The following is a 23,009-nucleotide window of genomic DNA, read 5'->3' on the forward strand; positions in this document are numbered from 1 at the left end:
CGTCCTCGAGCGCTGCGGCTGCGCACCGCCACGGCGGACCGTGTTTAATTTCTCTCCGCGAATTTATCGGTCGCTCGTTCGTAGGAATTGCCGAGAAAAATTTGGGGAAAACGGCGATGCGTCTGCACGCTAGCACGTGGACGCGGCCGCGTCCTCGTGCGCGACGATCCTACGTCTTCTTCGGCGGGATGGAGTTTTGGAGAAACGTGGGGCGCGACTATGAGGAGTGGCAGCGCGGCCTCCCGTCGCGGCGCCCCGCGGATTTTTCCTGGACCCGCGCGCGAGATTTTATTCTGCGCATGGAAAGCAATTTTGCCCAATCATAAATAGGGCTATTGTGGGGGGATGGTTGTATGCCCGTGGCGCATTTCATACATCCGAGTGTAATGGTAACCAGATAGAGAGGCGCCGCGCGCGGGGACCATCGGCCGGCGTTAACACCCGGTAAATACCAAAAAAAAAAAAAAAAAGTTTTAAATCGTGCGTCGCGCGAAATCCGACGAAATTTCGACGATACGAGGAAAATTTTTCCCCTCGCGATCCTCGCACGCGGTCGTCCGCCGTGGTCCATCCTGGTCCAACGCGGACGATCCGTGCTTCCCTCGTTCTCGCCCGCCGATCTCTCTTTCTCTCTCTCGTCCTTCCCTACGCCTGGAGTGCCTCTCGGTCGTCCCACCGGAGATGCGAAATCACCGCTTCTTTTTTTTTTTCCTTTTTTTTCTCCCTCGCGCGAACGTGACGTGACGTGCCGAACGTGACGTGTGTCGATGGTGCACAGTGGTGTACGCGAGTGCGAGACACAGACTTTATGCCACGTCGCGTAACCGTGGATATTCGTGTGTCTGTGCGTGCTGCGTGCATTCGCGCGCGCGCGCGCTCGACCGAGTGATCTGTGACGTCAGTGGTCTGATCGGTTGTCACCTGTCAAGCCGATGCCGACGTGTCTCTCCCCTTAACCCCTTACCGACTCGTTTCCTCTCTCTCTCTCTCTTCCTCCGTTTATTCTGCTGTGCCTCTCTTGCTCTTGTTCCAACTATCTCTGTCGTTACCCTCTTCCTCCCTCCTCCCGTGATGCAGCTCGCGAACGCAATCCGATCCACTGTTCTCCCTCCCGCAACCACCCTCGCGCAATGTCCCCTCTCGATTTAACTTACGCGACTGTCCCCCTTTTCCTCTCCCATTTTCCTCCTCGCCCTTTCCCTCGCAGGGATTTTCTCCCTCCCTCCGCACCCGCCCTCGCTCGTTTCCTCCTCCTCTCATTGTACCAGCTTCCACCCTCAACCCTCTTCTCGTTTCATCTCGCTCTTTTCAGCGGTTATGCCAATGGCGTGATCTCGGCCCTTTTTTTCGCGGTCAATCTCCGATTCCTTTGTAATGAGTCACGTTGCACTCCACGAACCTTGCCTCTCGTCGTTTAGCCATGCGACAGCTTTCGCGACGCTGAGGCAATTAAAAGACGACGATCTCTGGCGCAATCCCGCATCCATGGTGATCTCGAGATTTTCCGAGTTTTTCCTGTCCCACGCTGGCTACGCCACTGATCGGAATCGCGCGATATCCATCCCTTTTCTCTTTCTTTCTCCCTCTTTCTCCCTTCGCGATCCCTTGCGATTCTCTCCCGCCTCCCTTTTCCACCCTTCCCCGGTGGCAGCAGCAGCAGCAGCTTATTCACCCTGGTCGCCTCTCTGCCGGCCCGAAAACCGAAGCCGAGGCTTCGAAGCTCGAGCACGACCACCACCACTACCTCCACCAGCAGCAGCACCAGCATCAGCCGCAGCAGCAGCAGCAGCACAGCAGCAGTACCACCGGCACCGGCAATCCCACCCTCCTCACCACTCGCCCATCCACCCCTCGATATAACCCCGCTCACTCCATCCGCCGCGACGACCGCAGACACAAAAACAATAACAAATCGATTCGCGGCAGCGATGGCGGCAGGGAGAAGGGGGAAGGGGTCAGCGCGAGGGGTAGGACGACTGCTGAGGCACCCGGCGCGATGCAAGGGAGAGGGCACGCGCGTGCGAGAAAGAGAGAAATGAAAAGAAAGAGAGAGAAAGGGCGAATCCGCCAAGGGGTGACGAGGAGGAACGTCCTCCCCTCGGCGGTACCTCTCCTCCACCTACCCCCGTTCCCCGTATCTCTTTCCCTCTTTCTGGATATTGTATAGAGAACGTTATGCTAAAGTATGCATGCACGAGGGTCGGTCCAATGGTCAGGAATCTCGCGAGTTCGTTCGCTCTACAGCGGCACGTATCCGGATCCGGCATTCATTTCTTCTCGGCTCTGATACTCGCGGATCGCGGCGACGACGCCACATCTTTCCTCGTGTCGTTATCGTCATCTCTTTGTCGTCATCCTAGTCTTTTTCGGCGTCCTCGACGTAATCGTCATGTGTGTAGCGTGGGAGGCGGTGCTAACAAGCCGCTACGCGCGTGAACCTTCATTCGATCGGTAAGGTGGAGAGATCGGCCCGGCCTTGGCGGCGACGAGGGGGAGCACTTGGCGGGGGATGATTCCAGCGTAATGACGAAGATCGGCCCGAATTGTTGCGGTAGGCCACTATAGTCCCCCCCTCTCCCTACTTCAAGAGAAGGGGGAACCCCTTTAATATTGCGATTTTCACGCAAGATTGTCTTACCTCTTGTCAGAGATGATCCTTTTACTGATTTTTCACAACACAATGGAATTTGCAACCTCCGTGTCCATGAGAAACTTTCTCCTCCATTTTTTAAATACTTTTAAAAAACCTAAAAGATACATTGTTGGATTAGAATCTGCATAGTTTATACGTTGCATCATTAAAATATTAATGTTAAAAAATTATGATTTGAAGAAAATTAGCGAATTAGCAAAAAGATAATTTACAGGACAAAATAGAAATAGAATATAAAATAATTTTTTACTCGAGTCAAATATTTCTATTTAGATTAGAAGAGTGGTTTCAAACACTAAATTTAGTAAGTGCACATGGATAGAAATAGGTTCATTTACTTATTGAAATTGGATGAAAATTCTTTTTTTACGATATCATAAAATGTCGAATATTGCTCGTGGTTTTTCAATCGATAAGTTTATATAGATTACAAGAATATCTTTTTAGGCTTTGTCTTCGATCTGTGTAACTTACGATTACTGGTATAAGTGCAAAACAATCTGCGAGAAAAATGTTCGCAAATCTCATTTGCAAAAAAAAATTTAAGCTATTCTGTTGGTTTGAGCAATTCAGATTCACATCGAAACAATTTATGAGTGCAATATCTTAAATAAAATAGTAAAAAATATGAAATACCTTGAGATGAGAAAAGTCGATATACGAAACGATTCGATTCACGTTGAAAGATCATGTGTTTTCAGGAGAATAGAGGAAAAAAATTTTAGAGATAATCTTTCATTGCATGACACTTTCTTCCGCATCGTTATCTCCGGTTCGAGCACGCTTCGAAAACGTTTGACCTCGTAACTCGAATTACTCGAGATCGAATTTCTTCCGATGCTCTATCGCCTAACGCCTCTCGATGTACTTTAAAATGTCTTTGTTCAATGTACGAATCTTCTATGGATACTCGGAAAAATATCTGAAAAATAATTACCAAATTAGTTGAAGAAACATATTAATAAATTAAATATAGTATTCACAAATAGATTTAATACATGTGGAGAAATAAAAATTTTTAATAATTTAAAACGTAATACGTAGCTCGATAGAAAGTACATATAGATAATAATTTTATATATAGGTAACAAATACTCAGCACGCTTGAAAATTGCACGTAAGTATTGATTCGAGGGCCACCACTAATCTCTCTCTTCTCGCCCCCTACCCTTCGCCCTTTTTATACCGTGCAGTCCATACAAACATAATGAGGCTCGAGCACTGTTTCCAAGAGATTCAATCTTTATTACGTTCAGAATATATCTCTAATTTTATATTTCAGACGTTTGCGCATAATCTAACTGATAATCCAATAGCACTGACAAATGTTTCATAAATATACTAAGCTCTGAGATAATTCTTCAAAGTAAAGAGTTAGAGAGGTTTATTAAATTGATTTCGCATGTGAGATTATATTTAAAACAAAAAAAGTACTCCAAAAACTGGACTTGTTTCATTTTCATGCTGTATAAAAGATTTTGATCGGAAAACATGTTTTTTTTTATGAGACATTGATTAAATTACTTTATGTAACATTTTTTTACGTTATATTATTTCAAAGTGAACATGTATTTGCGTGCAAATACTTTTTTTACTTACTGTAAAACAGATATAAATTCTATGGATCGAATTTGATGTGTTCAGTTCTATCACGGACAATCGTGACGCATATTTTAGATGGAATATGGGATCTGGAGTCTTCACGTCGCGGGTGAACTTTGGGGTGACCCGCGTCTCGCCCGAAGGCATCCAATTCTGCCTCCCGGCGCATCGCAGATTCTACCAAGAGCTGCGTTCGCTCTGAGTGCTCTGCATCGGCCTGACATGCTGCCGCTGCCACTGACGGCGGCGGGACCACCCTATGTTCCGATGGAGCTGGTCTCGAAGCCGGCCTCCGTCGCATCCACCAATGCTGAAGACGCCGAGGACGCGGAGAAAAGCACAAATGGTGAAGATGAAGATCCACAGCGCGATGACAACGAAGGTAACATCGAAAAGGCCGATCAAAACGAAAATCAGGTAAGATTATTATTATGACCATAATAAATATTCAATATTTAAAATTACTCATTAATTTAATTAAAAAAGGAGTAATATAAAAATAACTTTTAATTAAAAAAATTTTATGTGTAAATTTACGCCTAAAGTATTTAATTGTGCATACAAATACAAGACATCTTACTTTTTTTACATGTATCGCTCAGACTTGCGTGCCACATGAAAGTAATGACAACGAAGATGCTGGTGATGAAAGCGATACTGGTAGCACCAACAGTTCACATCGATCGGCAAATAACAATTTATCAATCGCGAAGCTGCCTGATCCGATGGCGTGCTTGGCCCTTGACAAGGTTGGCTCACAAAATGTTTTCCGATATATGGACGTTTAATTACTTGATATATTCGAACCTGAAACTGAATCAATGATTAAGTAGCATAATATAATTTAACATACAAATGTGTTCGATATCATTAGTATTTTTTCATTAATATTTAGGAAGGAACGGTGACACCTGTTCTAAATGGTTGGGTATTAGGTGCTTACACGGCGATGTTGGGCAGACTATCTGCTGCCACTGCAGCGTTAGAAGCGACGGAAAATACCAACATTCCCTCCGACAGTGATTCCGAGAGTGAACACTCATCTTATACTGAAAAGTATGCAAAATGAATAAAACTTGGCATACTACACTACTAGAATTAATTTGTTGATAAAATTAAAATATTATGAGACTACATTATTATTGATATATTAGTGTTGGTATAATAATACGTAATTTAAGATCGAGAGGCAGTAGTCCAAACGTGAGCAGCATTCACCGTGGCTACTCATGTGGCTCCTGCGATGTGGTGGCACCAACGAGACCAGCCCTCAGAAAGCATATAGCTGATTGCCATCCCACTCTGTCTAGCACGGAGACCGGGGAGACCAAGAGGTGTCCGTCCACGGGCTGTGACTTCACGACGAGCAGTAGGTGCGAGATGGAGACTCACGTGGCAGCACATGTGGCTCAGGGGATGACGCCTACGGGGAAGAAACGTTCGTTAGCCTTGCAACGCGTCAGGTATAGGTACTCGAACAATTTTATATTAATACATTATTATATCTGATCTATTTTGTTAAAAATCACTTTTATTGAGTGACAAGATAAAATCAATAAAACATACTTTGTTTTTGAAATATTATTGCACTCTTTCAGTCAATCGCTTCGCAATGTTCTCAGGTATGAGAGAGAGGAATATCGATGTTCGCTGTGTTCGTATGCATGCACGATTGAAAAAGCATTTCAAAGACATCTACGAGCGCACGCAAGGGGCTCTGCGCCAGAAACTAGGGTGAGTTGTGCCGTCTGCGGTGCTGACCGATCGTCCGAGGTAGATCTCAGCAGACACATGCGAAGGCATCGCGATGACCGATACTTCTGCTGCGATATTTGTATCTTCCGCACAGTACAATTGAAAAAAGTATGTAAAATGTTATTTTGCTATAGAAATTTCAATTACAAACGTATATATACGAAGATAAAAATTAAGGATTGACAATGTTATATCTAAAAATTTTTACAGCTAATACAGCATCGTCGCATGCATACGGGCGAGAAACCGCATTTATGCCCGCACTGCGCCTACAGAAGTGCACGTCGTGACAATCTACGCAGCCACGTACGGCGAGTACATAAAAAAGAGAACCTCTATTGCGACACCTTTAGCCCGCGCGGTATGCTAATAACTCCTTCACTGTTGGCCTCCTCGAGAGATACCAACGATGTCGACTTGGTACAGAGTCCGGCGTCCTCGCCGTCTTCAAATCCAGACGCTACCAACTAGCGAAAACACCCTCAAAGAAGGAAGACAAGAGCAACGGCCCCGAGAGACCTGCAGAAAAAAAAATCTGGGACTCGTCTGTCCTTTATACGTCCTCATTTTGTCAATACTGCGATTTAGATATATTATTAGTTAGAATTTACAGGAAGGCTTGTACAAGTGCTGAACATGGTGAACAAATGAAGATAAATCGCAATAAAGAATTAAGGTAAAGAATTTGATAAAAATTAAGAATTATTTACAATTTTACATAAAAGCAATTTAATAGATGAACTAAAGCGATTAAAATAATTTATGAAATTGACGTGAATAAAAAAAAAATAAAGTCGGTCAAAAATATTTCCCAAAATCAGCATCGGCAAAGCCTTCCTTTTTTAGACGTTAGGAAACGTATAGATTATTGCATGCGAACGTCGATAATTTAATGTAACTTTTGAATTCTAATAAGATCTTGTATTAGCTATGTAAACGTCCAAGTGTTACATTACGTAGCCGATTCGATGATAATCGGTAGACAACTCGTTCGCGTCGATCGACGAACGGGAGAAAGCTGCAAAATGGTGCTAGAATCGTAGATTGGATCATGGAGAAAGACTGAAAGTAGAAACGAATTCACGGCGCGACGTGACGTCCATCTCTTTTACGCTCTTCCCATACTGACCGCCGTGACTAAAAAAAAAAAACAGAAAAGAAATTAGCAATTCAGCAAAGATTAAGACTGCAATTCTATACTGTTCCGGGGCTTTTCGTGCTAAATCTATTTACGGTGTTTTATTGTTTCCCATTAACTATTGGAATGTTAATTACATATTTATATCTTTAATTTCCAAGTTTGATTTTAGAAAATTTACCGTAATATCAATTTAAATGTCTTAAATCTAATTTGATCTTAATTGTATTTATTTTAATTTAATTTTTTATTTTATTTGTTTCAATCTAGACCTGAAATTTAATTTCAAGATAAAAATTTTATTTTTACCATCGTATAGGGACAAATAATGATCAAGAGGAGAATATATTTATGCACTTCGACACATTCGAGCAAGTGCTCGCAATACTCGCATGTATATCAAGGCGGATGCACGAGACTCGATCGAATTAGGCCAACGGTTAATGAGATCAATAAAAGCACCGAGTCACGACACGACATGTCGCGAGGACCCCGGTCGGGATGGAAAGGTGCTATTTTACAAAGATTCGTTTTAACGTTACGTGTCTAGTATATAATTCGCTCGCGCTGCACGAATCACCACGCTATAAGTATAATATTAAGTACTTGTTAATACGAATACATTGTTATCGTTATCTGAGTTGCTGTTTTTGTTAGTACTATTACGGACTAATAATTAGATACAATGCACTATTACGAGTACGCAACTAAATTGTAATGACAGAGAGCGTATTGTATAATACGAGGTGAAGCCTAACAAGTTTTATTTTGCAGATAATGACGATATCTTTATAAATCTCTGATATCTTTATTCACTTTACGTCATACGTTTTTAAATTATACTAAAACTGTTTTGTCTACAACGTATATAGCACAATTTTAGAAAAAAGAAAAAAAAAAAAAAAGAAAAGAACATAATTGTCATCTGCAAAATTTGAACTCGTTGGATGCACCCGTCCGATATAAGTGTCTCGCATACGTTTCTCTTTTTAGAATCCAAAACCATCCCCGACACAATTGATCGCTTGCTCGTGCGAGAGGGAGAAAGCGAACGAGATCGATTGTAATCGTCGGAAATATGTGTCAATTTTTAATGTATCATACAAATACGTTGTAGTCGATAAACGATTTTAAACGGCGTCTCACGTGAAGTGACACGAAAAAAAAATTCGTGCCATACCATGATCCGTCGTTTCGTCGAGAATGACATTCTCACGAAAGAAATATCGCTCTACTATATACGCTATAGCCATTACTATACAATATTATGCTAAACTACAAGGTATACGATGATGTGAAGCTGAAGCTGTACGGCATAAGGTTTCACTCTCCCGGCACATTTTGACGTTTTGTATTTGTCGAATGTATACATTCATTGAATTTTTTTTTTTTTTTTTTTTTAATTGGACTTGTCATTATCACTTTTACATTCGCGACTGAATTTTTTTCAGCTCGTTATTTGTTCGTAACGACGATGTTATCTTCGCTAAAAATACCGCGAATAACGTAGATTCCGTGCCAAGTAGCATAAATTTTGAAGTAAGCCGTAATTACGAGCGAATGTGATTTAGATTTTAATTAATTATATAATTATATACATATTAAATATTAAATTATATTTTATCGTTTAGGTATACGGATGACTACTATAGTAACCAAGATGATTACGATTATGACTAAAAGTTGGTAAAAAAAAAAAAAAAAAAAACGTTAATTTGAGATTACATAACGATTCAACCGAAAGCAGATGGTTTAACATATACCGGGTGTGCGCTATAATTCACTAAATCATGACAAACGTAAATCATGCTGGTATACGTGCTATTTTGCTTTTGATACACATCGATATATTTTATATTCTTAAAATGCATTTACGAAGTGACTTCATTACGATGCGACGGGTTTCCCGGTGCAATTTTTATATGCATGATTTTACACAAAAGCGTTTATATCACGAAATAGTTTATCAATGCGCATCGCGCATAATTTACAATATCCATGAACGAAGGAGGTTTCTTGTTAATTACACGTCCGCAATTAGCGTGACTGGCTCCGTCCGCCGTTAGTATTTACTTGAAATAATAATTTACTTTTTATTTTGGTCAAAAGTCATAGCACAACTCGAATAAAGCGTTCCGTACGTCAGGAAAACTGTCGCAAAGAATATATATATACATATAATAGAGATAAAAGAAAGTTCCGAAGAAGCGAAAAGATATGCGAAAAATCAGTGGAAAGTTTCAGCGTGGCTGACATGTTTTCTGGCGTTTCTTGTAGTTTGCAAAAATGTAGTTTTTCCGAAAAGCATACCCGATGAGCGCCTAACGAGAAACACCTCATTTTATCATATTGTCTGAGCAACCAGGTGCTACCGACATTTATTCGCATTATTATAATTACGAGTTCATAACTGATAAGCAACGGCGCCATGCTGACATTACAGTTAAAAAAAATTGCGTGCCAAAGTGACCCCCAGTTATAAGGGAATGAACGATGTTCTACGGAAGGAAGATATACGAGAGGCGTAAGCTGCTTCAGATGTGAAACGTACGATCAGATTTTTTCGTTTGTGAACAATTGCGCGACTCGGTTTCTTACATTTCGGACCGAGTTTTTAATCTTTGGTTCGTTAACTGATCTGTAAAAAAAAAAAAAAAAAGAAGTATCTTAGGCATTAAAAGCACTTTTATTTTAATACTTAAGATACAATTAGGTATATTTAAATTTTATTTAATAAGTTTAATGTAGGCGTCATTTGTCGTTTTGTGATATTTCCCTTTAAAAAAATCTCAAAGTTTTAACGAAGGTTATAAATCTCACTACAGTTCACAAACGTAGAAAAATTTTTATCTGATCATTCGCTTTCGCATTTGTTGCAAGCGTAAAACTAGTTGTTACAATCTTTTAACTGTTGAATTTTTGCTGTAGCAGTAAGTGTCTTAACGTATACCTTATATAAACTACACGATAATATATTCTATATTAATGTTTCTTAGAATTAAATTTAACATACCGGATGGGCGTGTCTACGATGAGTTTCATCGCTTGCGTCTTAAGTGAAAATTGAAACGCTCTTTTAAGTGCTCGTAGTTGGAATTTGCGAAACAAAGCAACGCAGTTACTTATGTCATCACGAGATTTTATCGATGGCATCAAGAAGATAAAAAATTATAAGGTCAAGTGTTTCGGTGTAACCTTTTAAATGACAATGTAGCTTAGAACTGGTGATATTTCTCCAGAGTAAAACTAAAGTCATTTCGAATAGGAGTTTCTCAGGCTTTTATCCGTATCTGTAGACAATTATAGTTACCATATTATTTTCGTTATTAAAAAAAATTAAATAATACATTAAGAAAAAATATTTAGACATAATTAACTTTTATATTCGGTTAAAATCCGCAAGGCAATGAAAAATTTGTCGAGAAACGTTCAACCGGTTATCTTAAAAATTAATACAATCTAAATGTGATAATATATTTGCTATTAAATTATGACATAACAATTACATTATAATTAATTAACACTGCGCGAAAACGTACGAAGAACAAAAAAAAAAGAAAAAAAAAAATAAGCAATTTTGAGAGTCCGTATTCTGAATGATGATGGCTACGAGGGTGATCTGAATATTCGCATTATAACATCTTTTTTGCAAAATATTGATCGGCTGAACGAGTACAAAACGATTAGAAAATCGACATTGTCGAGATCTAATCGAAATTAAGATGAAAATAGATATGTAATTTTTTAGATTAATTCTTTGCGCTAATTCCATTATTTTTGGTGTCACTACTTCTCATATTAAATTTTACGTTTCCAAGATAACACTGGGAACATAAATAATATTCTGTAACAAAGATAAATATTAATAATTATTTGAATTATGAAAAAATATAGAACCAAGACGTTTACATTTATATATGTCTTTACTCAATTTTTCTTTCTTACAAATAACGCTTAAGCGCAAAGAATTAAAAAAAAACGAACAAATCATGTCACCCTTGCTGATCCCGACAAGAATTTCGAATAAAAGTGCGAATCCGCGTTTTGCTTGCCAAAAAATAAAGACTCTTGCGCTCTACGCATAATATATACACACAAATATATAATTATATAAATGTACGTGTATGTGTGTGAGTGTGCCTAAAGATTTTTTCCTCGGATTAATCTCTTAAACTTTCTATGTCATTGTCTTTCTCTCTATCTCTCTCTCTCTCTCTCTGTCTCTTTATCCTATGCTCTCAAATCACATGTTGCAATTGTAAACGATTTCAAATTACATGGCAGATTCACGATGCCTCGTATCCGTCGCCACGTCATTGGGTTAATTATTAAAATCATCTTATTAAGATATACATAATATTAAGTTTTCAATTTGCTTCCGCCTATGCTGAGAATAATAATATCTGTAATAATATAAATTACAGAGTTGAGAGCTACATTTCATAAATTTGATAACTTAAAAATTTGCTATTATTTTCTCTATAAATATTTATTATTATAATTAAAGTCTTTAGTAGAAACCGACTATTTTTTTATTTGCAATATAGATTGGTACGGGGTGTCGAAAAGCAATTATTAATTTGGATAAAAGCGAAGAGAAGAGATTTAATCATTTATCTCAGCCCTTACCCGATAAGTTTCGCAAGATATCTTTTTATTGTATCTTTATCTTAATTAAGAGGTTCAGAAGCATGTTGAATTACAAAACAAAAATGTGTTTTTGTTGTATATGGACCAATTGTCTTATATTACAAAAATAAGCGAAGGAAATCATTGCTCAATTAATTGAAAGTTACCTAATTATATGATGTAATTTGATCATCCATAGGCATTCCAAAAATATATGTATAAATGTAGAAACACGATCACACTTTCATTGATTTCCGTCATAAGCATCTTACACAAAGTTGCGTTATCGGCTGAGGGCTGGTCGCATTAATTAACGATTGTCTCTCTGTGTTCCAACATAATAGTAGATATTCCGTCGATCGTTCCTCTTTATAAAAAGAAAAAAAAAGAAAAAAAAACATTATGCAGCTACTACGCAACGCACGCATTCACGATTTCGACTCGAGACACCGCGAGCGATCTCACTCTTTTCTGTAAAGTATACGAAAGTAAACGCGCGTTCCAATTTTTGCCTCCAGAAAAAAAGAAGGCAAGAAAATCAGAGGCATTATACATCAAATACTCGTCTACGAACTCGCGCTTGAATATTTTTTTACGATTTTATGACCTAAGCATTCGGCGTGACGCCGAAAACGTAGGTACATTTTACGGGTTTACGTGATCGACTTGAATCGATCGCGGTAAATTAATCTTATGACGGTAAGGGGAATTATATAATAAAAGCGAGTCGCTCTGCGGGAATTATAACTTTTACGTGTGATAATGAATGATGATGGTCTCAAAAGTAAATTCCATTAACTTTGTGAAATTATTATATTAATTTTCTTTTTATTTAATCTTGTTTTATTTCTCTTTATTTGTTCTATGACCAAAATAATTTTGATAATTAAAACATAAATTACGAGAAACAATTTTACTATCGGTTACTCTTCTAGAACATCGAATTGTTTCGTCACGCGTTTTTATGTATACGACTGTTGAAATGTGTGTGCATGCGTGCGGATGTACCTGCTTATATGTAATGATCTTAAGGAACTAATTAACAAATAAATAGTTAAACTTGTCGTCACCATTGTGATTTAAGATAGTAGAGAAACCCATGCAAGTCACTCAATAGTGCAGGTGCAATTGATAGTGCTACGTTTAAATAATACATACTAAAATTTCATTAATTAAATTAAATAAACTAACAAACCATCGTTAGAATGACAATGATATTATAAACTCATGGCGCATAATTATGATACAAAAAAAAAAAAAAAAAAATAGAACGTATATTTTTATAAGCAATTATAATTTTATAATTAAAAAAAAATTTTTTTTATTTAAACATAGATAAGTATTTGCTTTACATTCTGTTCTGTGACATTGTATCTATTATAATTCGGTATAATTTAGTTGTGCTTTTGAAATAATAATCTGAAAATTTTATATAGCGATATATTGTATAGTTTGCACCTGCATGGAGGACTCTTGCAGGGAAAACGTTTACCTGTTTGTATAGCCAAGGTCGTCATTTGTCTTTGGCATGATAAAAATCTTAATAAAGGTTTCATTAAAATATTCTTCATAGAATAATATTTCCTTGTCCATCACTAAATCTCTATATTGTCTTGTGACGTTTTTGCCGTTCTCTTTTGCTTCAGTTTTCCTTGACATTCATTTTGTTATTGGACTGATAAGTTACATTCATTCTGTAAAAATAAAATAATATCGAGTAGCAAATTAAATATTTTTTTTATCGCATAACTATAACATAAGAAAAAAATTTACTGCAAGACTAAAAAAAAATTTTATTAATTTGTACGACTTTCAATGTGAGATTTTAAATTTAAAAATCTTTTACAATCATTTTATTAATTAGTACATTTTTGCATACTGCGTTGTATGACTTCACGAACAGTTTAGCCAGAAAATGAATAACACATTCCGTGTGCAGTTGCATTGGCAACCGTTGCAATTGGTGTCTACGATGGCGTTGGCCTGCTCCCCTTCTCTGAGTCTCTTTCGACCACAGACAAGAGAAGCAGTGGAGGCTACGGATAGTTGAGATAGTAGAGGCCGCGTCAGTGCATAGGCACGAGCTGTGCGGGCTGTGCCGTCGAGTGGGGAATGACGCGTTGTTCGACTTTTTTTATCTTATCGTTTTTCACGTCGCCTTTACCTTTCACGTACGCAAACGTTGATAGTGCTACGCAAAAATCAAATTTGCATTTGGTAAAACGCGATCCAGCATTTTGCAGCTTGAGCATTCTAAAAATATACTCCGAAACATCGAGCTCCACGAGGAGAAAGGAGCAGGCTCGCGCTCACAAACTGTGAAAACTACAGTTCGCTTATTGTGTTCGTGTGTCTGTGATCGACAATGTGTGTGCGTGTTGGAGCATACGCGCGCGTCTTTCTCCGCTTGTTGCCGCGCGCGCAAAGTGTCTCTTTAACTCGTTAAATGTTTTCTCAGCCAATACGTACTAGGCCCATATTTCTCGTTTAAAAAACTCGTTTTGACCTGAAGTTCATAAAATTGTAATTTTAAAACGGTGTATTTTATTCGACATATTTTAAAGCAATAATAAGTAACGTTAATTTTTATCAAATTTTTGTATTAAAAAAAAAAATATTCTTATTTACAAAATAACAAAAAGTTTAAAAAATTTTCTTTACTTTTCATGATTCATTCGTGTAAATGCATGGAATTTGCATAAATACAAACGTGAAAAATTATACAGATAGTGTATGTAATTATATACCGGCTAGTATAAGAATAATGAGTCATATGCTAATGAAAAAAAATATTGTACCCAGAGAGTGAACGGAATACAAATGAACGATTGGAAAATAGACGCGAACTTGAGTAGCTGTAGTTCGAAGAAACTCTCGTTCAAATGAGAAAAAAAAATATAAATGCTGTGATTTTAAATAGTGAACTCACTGTGAGAAAACTGGAGCAGTGAATTTTAACCATTTAAGAAAAAAAAAAAGAGCTGCAGGAAGGGACGACCAGTACCGTGACGGTGACAACTACGAGGTAGGTTTCATGACCTCTCTATTTTCCGTTTCTTCACTAGCGGACGAACAAACGGAATTCGTAATTTCCGCAATTTCCAATTAAGTACCGTTCTAAAAAAAAGAAAATATAATTTTTAATCGTATAATACTACGTGCCATACATGTTCAATGATTTTGAAAATTTTATTACATCTGTTAAGATAGGTTTATTAATTTGTATGCGCAGAAACGCTAACTTTTTCTCATGTCTCGTGTATGAAACTAGACTTCCACAGGTGTTTTTGACATACAGAATAATTAATGACAATGTATGCAAACTATCGGTGACGCGCTGTGAAACTCACATGATGCGTCTTTAATTACACGTCAATGCAACACTTTCTACATGTTTTATAATGAGTTATGTATCGCAAATAAACTAAATTATATCTTACAAATAATATTTGCGTAATTAAATAATTTATCATATAAAAAAACTGTCACAATCTTAACATTTGTAACATAATGCCAGTTAATTAAAGCATTTTTAATATTTATTAAATTATATTGAAAGGCGTTTCGGATATAAAGTGTCATCAAGACTTGTTACCTTAATCAATCTTCCGTTGCAACACTGATCTACTTCAAAAGTTATTCTTATCTTGATGAAGATTTGACATGTTAGAAGATAAGAAGTCACTTATCATTTATACCACGGACGAGAAGCTGGTATGATAATCGTGGTTTAATCGTGAATCATAATTTTCGTTGGAACTAGCACGTCACAGACACTTCTTTATTTCAAAGATTTATCTTCACATCTCATTGCTCTGCGTGGTTATTTTTCTTCTTTCTTTAAGAAAGATAATTCGTAATAGTCTAAAAAAAGAATAAATAGAATATGTAATAAAATCTTTGGTTTCTAGATTAATTTAACTTTAAGTTTCTTGGACAATCTATTGTTGAAAAATGTCTTTTCCGTTTTTAATTAACAGATTATTTTAAGTACAATTATAAGATAATAAGTAAAATGAGATAATACTGTCTGACGTACAGTTAAAGTACTGATATGGAACGATGGATGTGATATTCACTCGTTAGTCAGTTGAAATATGCCGGAAACTATGGGCGTCGGTATCGGCTTTCGGAACGATGATTCACCCTGGGACAATTCGCAATTTCCTTTCTGTTTGCGTCGCTCATTTATTTTATCGCGCGCTCAGTACAGGAAAATAACAATTTGATTAGTTCTGAAAATAAAAAATAGGCGAGACTCGGTTAATTAAGCCACAAGCGCTTTTCAATTGAGATACAAATATAGCTTTTTTTTTTTATACAAATACCTGTTTTTAATACTATTAAATCAGTTATTAATTTAATTATTATTATATTTTTAATACGTACAGGTAATCCAGATAAAGTGCAAGGAAAAAGTTTTCAATCCAAGTTTGCATTAATTTGAGTGGCAAAGAGTCAGAGAAGTGTTCTTGTGTCAGGACCAATGGGTTAACATATCGTAGATTTATTTTACTGGAGTGATATTACGCAGCGGAGGATTAATCTGCGTGATGGAGGTGAAGCCAGTACCAAAGCCACGATCAGTAGTGACTGAGAGCAAACCGATACCGGCACCTCGAAGACTCTTGCCAACGACTACCTTGCCATCGACTCATTCCAGTAGTCCGACCAGTGAATCCGGCCACTCTGAAAAGAGTGACGATTTGAAGTCAAATAGCAGTACCACCAATGAGAATACTCGTGGCAACCACGAGTTCTTTCGTAATCTCAGTACGAGCTCACGTCAATTGAAGGATGAGATCTCGGAGAAGATGACAGTAAAGGGACGTGCCGTTATCTCCAGCACGCGGAACGCCAGCATTCGGCTGGAGAAATCGGTAAAAAATCTATTGACTCGGAGACTGTCGTCTTTGAATCAGGACGACGTGGTCGATCAAGGTGTCCAGAAAAAGCTTAAAGATCCAGTTGAGGAGAACAGATGCGTATCCATGCCGGCAGACAACATCTTCAGTAGCATCTCATTTTACAGTCCTCTGAGTAGCAATCTGAAAAGTATGAAGAATGAGGAGGATTTATCCACCGATGGCAGACACAGCCCGCCGCCTCCAGTTTATCCACCACCTCCACTTCCGGATGAATCTATTTACGACGAATTACAATCCGTCACTTCGGGAAGTAGCGGTCAATATGACACACTCAGTTCTACGGTATCCGACAAGATCGAACGAGATTTTCCCGACTTCAACAACGTCAGCTTTACGCGGAATCAGGTAAAATCTCCTTAATTATTTTTTTATTCTCTTTTTTTTTAATTCTATACAAAAATGTTGTCGATATTATTACATTAGATTAAATAAATACAGAAAATTTTTTTTTTTAATCTTTCTTCTTTACAGGCTAGTGATTCTGATCAAAGTTTAAATTTGTCTGATGTTAATGTAAATATGTCGCTTGACAAGTCTGAAAACTCTATTAAAAGGCTGTCGAGATCTGATTCTTGGACTTTCTACGATGCAACACCAGGCACAAAAGTTGAGAATGTCGACGAGGTGGATAGAATATTCAGTGTAGAAGAAGAAAGCTTAGAGAAAATCTTGGAAAAAAAAATGTTACCAATAGATAGAACTTCTTGTGCGTCTTTCGAGAGTCAGGCTTCCATCCAAAACTCTCTCTACGAGAACTTGTCGCCACCGAAAGTTGATTGTCGACAACAACCAACGACAGTTCGTTCGGACACCAGATTCCAAAGCAGCAAGTCTGTACTTTTTGAATTCGACCCGTTTGCAAAAACATCTGAAAATGAAAATGTTTACAGTAATTACGAGAACAATGATTTGATGCTGTTGGAGACTTTGTTAGCTACTAATGATAGCGCCGACAGTACAGAATTTCGTGAGAATGCTGAAGAGGAGCAGGATGACGAAGACTTAACTCCTAGCATTAATTTGACACCTCCGGAACCACCAAAGAGATATGATTCTCTTCCCAAGAACGAATATGACGTGGCGGAAGGTGTAGAGCAACCCGACAAGGTTCAAGTTTTGGGTAAAAATCCGCCTCTCTTGCCAAAGCTGGCGCATTTGGTAACTAAAAAACAGCCCGCTGTTCCTCCAAGGAAACCTTCCATGAAGGGTCCTCCACTTCCTCAACCAAATGCGAGTACAGGTATAACAACAACGACACTTGCCAATAATGACGAAGAGAGTGTTATTAATCCTTTGTCAGTGACGCCGAAACTTGCCGAGGATCGCAAAGTGGGCGTAATACAAAAATTAAAAAAACTGGGACAAGAATCTACAGTACATGCTATTAAGCCTAATGTGATCAGTTTCGTAAAGAGTGGAAGTAAATTATTATCCAGGACTCGCGAGCACATTGGTGAGTCTGGCTCGAGGTCACATCGAATGGAGAGGCCGAAGGTGAATGCTCCACACAATCCGGTCACACACAGGGGAATAGTGTATAGGTAAAAGAAAATATATGAACATGAATATATGCGAAACTTTTGAGCCTCTAATCCAAAAATTATTTTTACAGAGCTAATATATCACCGTATTTGATTAATTTGTTTTTAGTCTACGAAAAGATTGCAATCTTTTAATTATAAAGCATTTTAAAATTGAAGTGCAATGAACTTTAATGGTTAGAAATAATCTTAAATTGTACGGGCATATTGATTGAAATATTAATTAGAAATATTGTTATTTTCTATGGAGGCCTGGAATGGGCATCGAGAGGACCAAGGACCTCGTACCGAGAATGGCAGTATTACTTGATCGAAAATTATCGTTCTACAACGACAAGAGCATGACTACGTTGAAAGAGGTCGTGGAATTAGATACAGTATACAGTATTCATCTTCTTCAGGATGTTAAGTGAGTCTATTATTTTATTGTACTATGTAATTTTTACGATTTCTTTGCACATTTTTCTAAAAATTTGTTTTATTCCATTGTTATCCCAAATTATTTTATTTAATTTATTAAAATAAAATTATCCATTATAAACAAATCTATTTATTGTTTAGAGCAACCAGATTTATCTTTCTAATTTTTTTTTGATATGCATGCAAAAAAATATTATTTTAATTGAAATTCAGTAGCTTACCATTATTCGAATAATAAAGTGACTCACTCGTGTCAGTACATTTACGTCCAACTCCGACTTCAAGTATTAACGCCGGACAGACATTCCCCCCCAAGCTTATAATGCGCTCTCTTTCTATTCCACACGAGATATCTCAAGGTCTTCTTTGTTAAACGAGAAGAAAAGGATTTCTTGAGAGAGCATCGTTTCTTGATATGTTAATCTGATAATAATTACATTATAATGTTATATATTAAATACATAATTTAATTATTATACATATATTAAAAAATTTTTTTAAGAATAATTTATAACTATGTAATATATAAAATATTTTAATTTGCGTATTATATCGTACATAAATGGGATGACAAGTTCTTTACCTGCTTTCCTCTGGAAAATGATCAAGTCTTGATGTAACAATATGATTCTCATAAATGTGCAATTTTCTTCGCCTCGTATGTAGCTAATCAGTATTTAACGCTACATATCTTTACTTCCTTTTGACTCATCATATGATTGGAACGCCATATGTAGTTAGCTCATCAGCTGGTCACTCGTAATTACTTGATGGAGACATTTCGAAATGTGTGCAGGACCATGGACGGTGAGACAGTGCAATGCATAGCGATTAGTGGCTCAGGTAGACCGAGCGTGCACATTTTCTATGCAAAAGGTATCGCTGAAAGACGTATCTGGGCTCAGAGAATCCTCGAGGCGACTACGCCGATCTTTCCCACGAAGTACACCGCCGAATTCACCAGAGCAGGTTGGGCTTACTTAAAGGTACATATAAAACAAAACAATGTAATAAAATCAAAGCTTTTAAATAAAAGAGCAATAAATTAATAAAATAATAAATAATAAATGTATCTGTAAAATTTTTGATTAGTCATTAAAAATTAATCGTATTTATTGTTACAATTTTATATTGATCTATTATTATAAATTGCAAGCCTTCCTCAGTTGTTTTAATAAGGTACGTTAAATTTTATGTATGTTTTTCATACACAGATATTTTAGAATATCAATGTCTTATTATTCACCGCTAAAATGCTTAGGCTTGTGAAAGCTGCAACCTATATGCTTTGATATGCAAATTCTTTCTTTACAGTTTCACAAACGTTAATGCTGAATATTTTACGTTTCCATTGTTACCGTAATATTCTCACATTTTTCTTTTAAAAAAAAAAAAAAAAAACGTAACTATTTTTATATTATTTTGTACAATTGTCGTTTTTTTGTATTTTTTTAGGAAGGTATAACAGGTATCTGGTTTCCAGCTTGGGTTCTTTTACAAGAAAGGACGTTAATTTATACGAAATCTTTGGAATCAACACTCGGCGTGAATTTTGAATCCTTGGATTTGCGAAAAGCGCGCTGCATCGGTAAGTTGTAAATAAAAATTTAAAATATTGTAATTTAAGTTATTACAAATGAGATGTAACACTGTGACATTGCAGTATTACGAGATCAAGAAGGACCGATTTCTGGAAACGGAATCGTTCCAGTAGTAGTTGCGGATGCTGGAGGTAATGGTGCCCTACACATTGCCACGTCAGGAACCCCTGAAGCGACTGGTTGGCGACATGCGCTGTACCAAGCAGCTACAAACTGCGGCCCTGCTTTAGACCAGCAACAGATTACGCAGGACAACGTGCCCGTCATCTTAGAAAAATGCGTCAACTTCATCTATGCTCATGGTGATTAATGAATCATCATTTTGTATGGTCGAATGAAAATAACTTCATAGTTATATATGCGTTTGATAACATTTATAATTGACTGTCATTATTTTCTCAGTTTTCACGAATGACTATCCTAAAAATAATTTATAAAAAAAATAATTTTCACATTTTTAACTCGTTTCTTAATATATAATTATTATCTCTCCGTTATATAATCAATTACATACTACAAAATATATTATTATAATAAAATTTGAATTTATCTTATCGCTATTTTTTTTTAATAATGACATAGTTAAAATGTTATGTGATTAAGCTTCACTAAACATCTTATAAAATGTTATCTTTCAGGTATGATGACAGAAGGCATTTATCGTCGCAGTGGCTCGAGTAGTGCCGTAGTAAAACTATTACAAGCTTTCAGACGTGATGCATGGGCCACACAAATAACACGAAATTTATACACAGAACATGATGTTGCTACGGTTCTTAGAAGATTTCTTCGAGATTTACCAAATCCGTTGTTTCCTCCTAATATACATGACCGACTTTGCCTTGCCTCAGGTAACAGAATAATGAAATTTTGATAATTGTATAAGATATTAAGAAATTTACTCTTCTTTCTGTAGAATCAACAAGCGAAGAAAATAGAGTGGCAACTTATCGAAAATTATTATCTACTTTGAATTCTATAACATCAGCGACGCTTCGCCGAATCTTAGCGCACCTTCACGGTCTTAGTCAACAAAGTGCGAGGAATTTGATGACTGTTGAAAACCTTTCAGCAGTTTGGGGTCCAACGTTAATGCACGCTGGCGAAAACAGTGCTGAAGAATGGAATCGAACGGAAACCAAAGTCGTTGGTGATCTTATCAGATTATATCCGAAACTTTATCAGTTATCATCAGCAGACCTAGCTAAGGAGGCGAAGATGCTAGAGATTCTGGAAAAACATCACGTGTCTAATAATGGATTGCGAGGCGCGCCCTCAGGAGATCTTAAAATTTGGATATATATCTTGTCACCAAATGGAGAGTGTGTGAACGTCACTGTAAGAATCTTTCTCTGATATCAGTGAACAATTTTGCAATGAGTAATATATTACCTAATTTATAACCTAAAAGTACTTTTAAGTTACAAAACTAATAAATGAAATTTATCTGCAATATAATCTGATGTTTAATTTCAATTAATTAATCAATTACTTAGATCGGGCCTCAAAAAACTGCATTCGACGTGTGTCGAGAGCTTGCTGAGAAAGCTAACCTACCATCTCACGAGTTGTGTCTAGAAGAATATACCTTGTCTGGCATGTTGGAACGACCATTACACCACAGTGAACGTGTCTTGGAAACAGTGGCAAGATGGGGATACTGGGAGTCAGATGACAGAAAAGATAATGTTCTTGTCCTCAGGAAAGACCGACTATATAAGGATATTGTGCCTTTGGTAAGTTTATTAAAAAAAAATAGAAAAGATCAATACAAAGTGCCTGATGTATCCTGATAAAATTTACTGTTAACACAGCCTAGAGTCTAAACATATAAAAATTATTTTATGTTTCTACATGAATCAAATCGCGTGACAGACAAATAAGAAAAAACGCGACCCGCATGCACAGCAGAAACAGGATATAGTCCAATTGAAATTAATTATGTTTCTTTTCCCACTTTCTTTCTATTTCACTCTTTATTTTTTTTTATGCAGGTAAAGCCGCCTATGACAATCTCTGGAGAATTAAAGTTTGCAGATACCAAAACAAAGAACTTGAAGAGTTATCTCTTTGAATTTAGTCAAGCAAAACTCTGTTGTTACAAAGATAAAGTATATTCTGTGAAATTTCATGAATGGAAGATAGAAGATATTATTTGGTATCTGGGACATGAACCTAAACGCAATCCACAGATGGGGTATATATACATATGTATATAACATGTTATATATTATAATTTAATTAAAAATAAAAAAAAACTTATTAAACTATCTGCTTTTCTTACAGTTGGTCAATCACATTTATTACAAAAAATAAAAAACCAACAAGGTAAAAATATTACTAATCTTGTTAACAAATAATAAACTTGCCTCTTTGCATATAGTTCAGTGAAACAAATATTCATAAATTTAATTAAAAATACATTTTTGCCATGATGTATGTAACTGAAGTTTAATTACCTTTCAGATGTAAAGACAGCCCATATTTTGGAAATATTTTAGCAGGCACATCCAAAGATGAACAATACAGATGGTTAGCAGCTATGCTTTTTGGAGAGTACCAATTAAATCTCAGAGCTTCTGCGCTGAATCTTATGGATCCATGACCAATAAAAATCAATTAACCCACTTAGTGCCTCCAAAGTGATTAATAAGTGATATTTTCTTTTCTAGAAATCATGTTAAGATAAATATAAATATGTGTACAGTATCAAATGAAAGAACTGATTAGTTGTACATTTTA

At 36.9% G+C, this 23,009-nt stretch overlaps 2 protein-coding genes and 2 long non-coding RNA genes across 8 annotated transcripts; 2 read left to right on the top strand and 2 right to left on the bottom strand.

The window, feature by feature from the left end:
- Positions 1-366: 366 nt before the first annotated feature.
- LOC139105270 (B-cell CLL/lymphoma 6 member B protein) lies at positions 367-8,066 on the top strand. 3 transcript variants are annotated; one of them, XM_070661287.1, is made up of 7 exons: positions 367-444; positions 4,331-4,672; positions 4,858-5,004; positions 5,151-5,311; positions 5,437-5,724; positions 5,878-6,118; positions 6,221-8,066. In XM_070661287.1, the coding sequence occupies exons 2-7, from the start codon at positions 4,331-4,333 to the stop codon at positions 6,479-6,481; spliced, it is 1,440 nt and encodes a 479-aa protein (XP_070517388.1). In that variant the 5' UTR covers positions 367-444; the 3' UTR covers positions 6,482-8,066. The 3 variants fall into 3 exon arrangements, with proteins under 3 accessions (XP_070517388.1, XP_070517380.1, XP_070517397.1); XM_070661279.1 differs by lacking the exon at positions 367-444 and adding an exon at positions 944-2,551; XM_070661296.1 differs by lacking the exon at positions 367-444 and having other exon boundaries at positions 5,437-5,718.
- On the bottom strand, positions 3,360-5,957 carry LOC139105318 (uncharacterized). Its single transcript, XR_011546162.1, has 6 exons — positions 5,822-5,957; positions 5,427-5,678; positions 5,199-5,304; positions 4,836-5,068; positions 4,253-4,565; positions 3,360-3,575 (listed from the first exon to the last, which is right to left on the bottom strand). It is a non-coding gene; the product is annotated as an uncharacterized lncRNA (long non-coding RNA).
- Positions 8,067-11,668: 3,602 nt separating the features above from the next.
- On the bottom strand, positions 11,669-22,816 carry LOC139105311 (uncharacterized). 2 transcript variants are annotated; one of them, XR_011546161.1, is made up of 10 exons: positions 22,727-22,816; positions 19,250-19,645; positions 18,915-19,089; positions 17,394-17,573; positions 16,167-16,825; positions 15,817-16,012; positions 15,373-15,641; positions 14,707-14,894; positions 13,270-13,471; positions 11,669-12,144 (listed from the first exon to the last, which is right to left on the bottom strand). It is a non-coding gene; the product is annotated as an uncharacterized lncRNA (long non-coding RNA). The 2 variants fall into 2 exon arrangements; XR_011546160.1 differs by having other exon boundaries at positions 18,888-19,089.
- Positions 16,331-23,002, top strand: Rhogap15b (RhoGAP_ARAP and RA_ARAPs domain-containing protein RhoGAP15B). Of its 2 annotated transcripts, none has more exons than XM_070661236.1 (12): positions 16,331-17,050; positions 17,177-18,246; positions 18,497-18,655; positions 19,463-19,652; positions 20,122-20,254; positions 20,330-20,569; positions 20,906-21,118; positions 21,184-21,605; positions 21,764-22,003; positions 22,262-22,478; positions 22,554-22,595; positions 22,734-23,002. In XM_070661236.1, the coding sequence occupies exons 1-12, from the start codon at positions 16,331-16,333 to the stop codon at positions 22,766-22,768; spliced, it is 3,681 nt and encodes a 1,226-aa protein (XP_070517337.1). In that variant the 3' UTR covers positions 22,769-23,002. The 2 variants fall into 2 exon arrangements, with proteins under 2 accessions (XP_070517337.1, XP_070517328.1); XM_070661227.1 differs by having other exon boundaries at positions 22,262-22,464.
- The last annotated feature ends 7 nt before the right edge of the window (positions 23,003-23,009 follow it).

Source organism: Cardiocondyla obscurior, linkage group LG01 (assembly GCF_019399895.1).
Source record: "Cardiocondyla obscurior isolate alpha-2009 linkage group LG01, Cobs3.1, whole genome shotgun sequence".
NCBI classification, from domain to species: Eukaryota; Metazoa; Arthropoda; class Insecta; order Hymenoptera; family Formicidae; genus Cardiocondyla; species Cardiocondyla obscurior.

What these genes read in the sequence shown, in the direction of transcription:
- LOC139105270 (XM_070661287.1), top strand. Translation starts at nt 4,331, where the DNA reads ATGGAATATGGGATCTGGAGTCTTCACGTCGCGGGTGAACTTTGGGGT. An exon ending in CGTGCTTGGCCCTTGACAAG is followed by an intron (nt 5,005 to 5,150) that starts GTTGGCTCACAA and finishes ATTAATATTTAG; the next exon opens with GAAGGAACGGTGACACCTGT. An exon ending in TTGCAACGCGTCAGGTATAG is followed by an intron (nt 5,725 to 5,877) that starts GTACTCGAACAA and finishes CAATGTTCTCAG; the next exon opens with GTATGAGAGAGAGGAATATC.
- Rhogap15b (XM_070661227.1), top strand. Translation starts at nt 16,331, where the DNA reads ATGGAGGTGAAGCCAGTACCAAAGCCACGATCAGTAGTGACTGAGAGC. An exon ending in ATAAGGATATTGTGCCTTTG is followed by an intron (nt 22,004 to 22,261) that starts GTAAGTTTATTA and finishes TTTTTTATGCAG; the next exon opens with GTAAAGCCGCCTATGACAAT. An exon ending in AAAAATAAAAAACCAACAAG is followed by an intron (nt 22,596 to 22,733) that starts GTAAAAATATTA and finishes ATTACCTTTCAG; the next exon opens with ATGTAAAGACAGCCCATATT.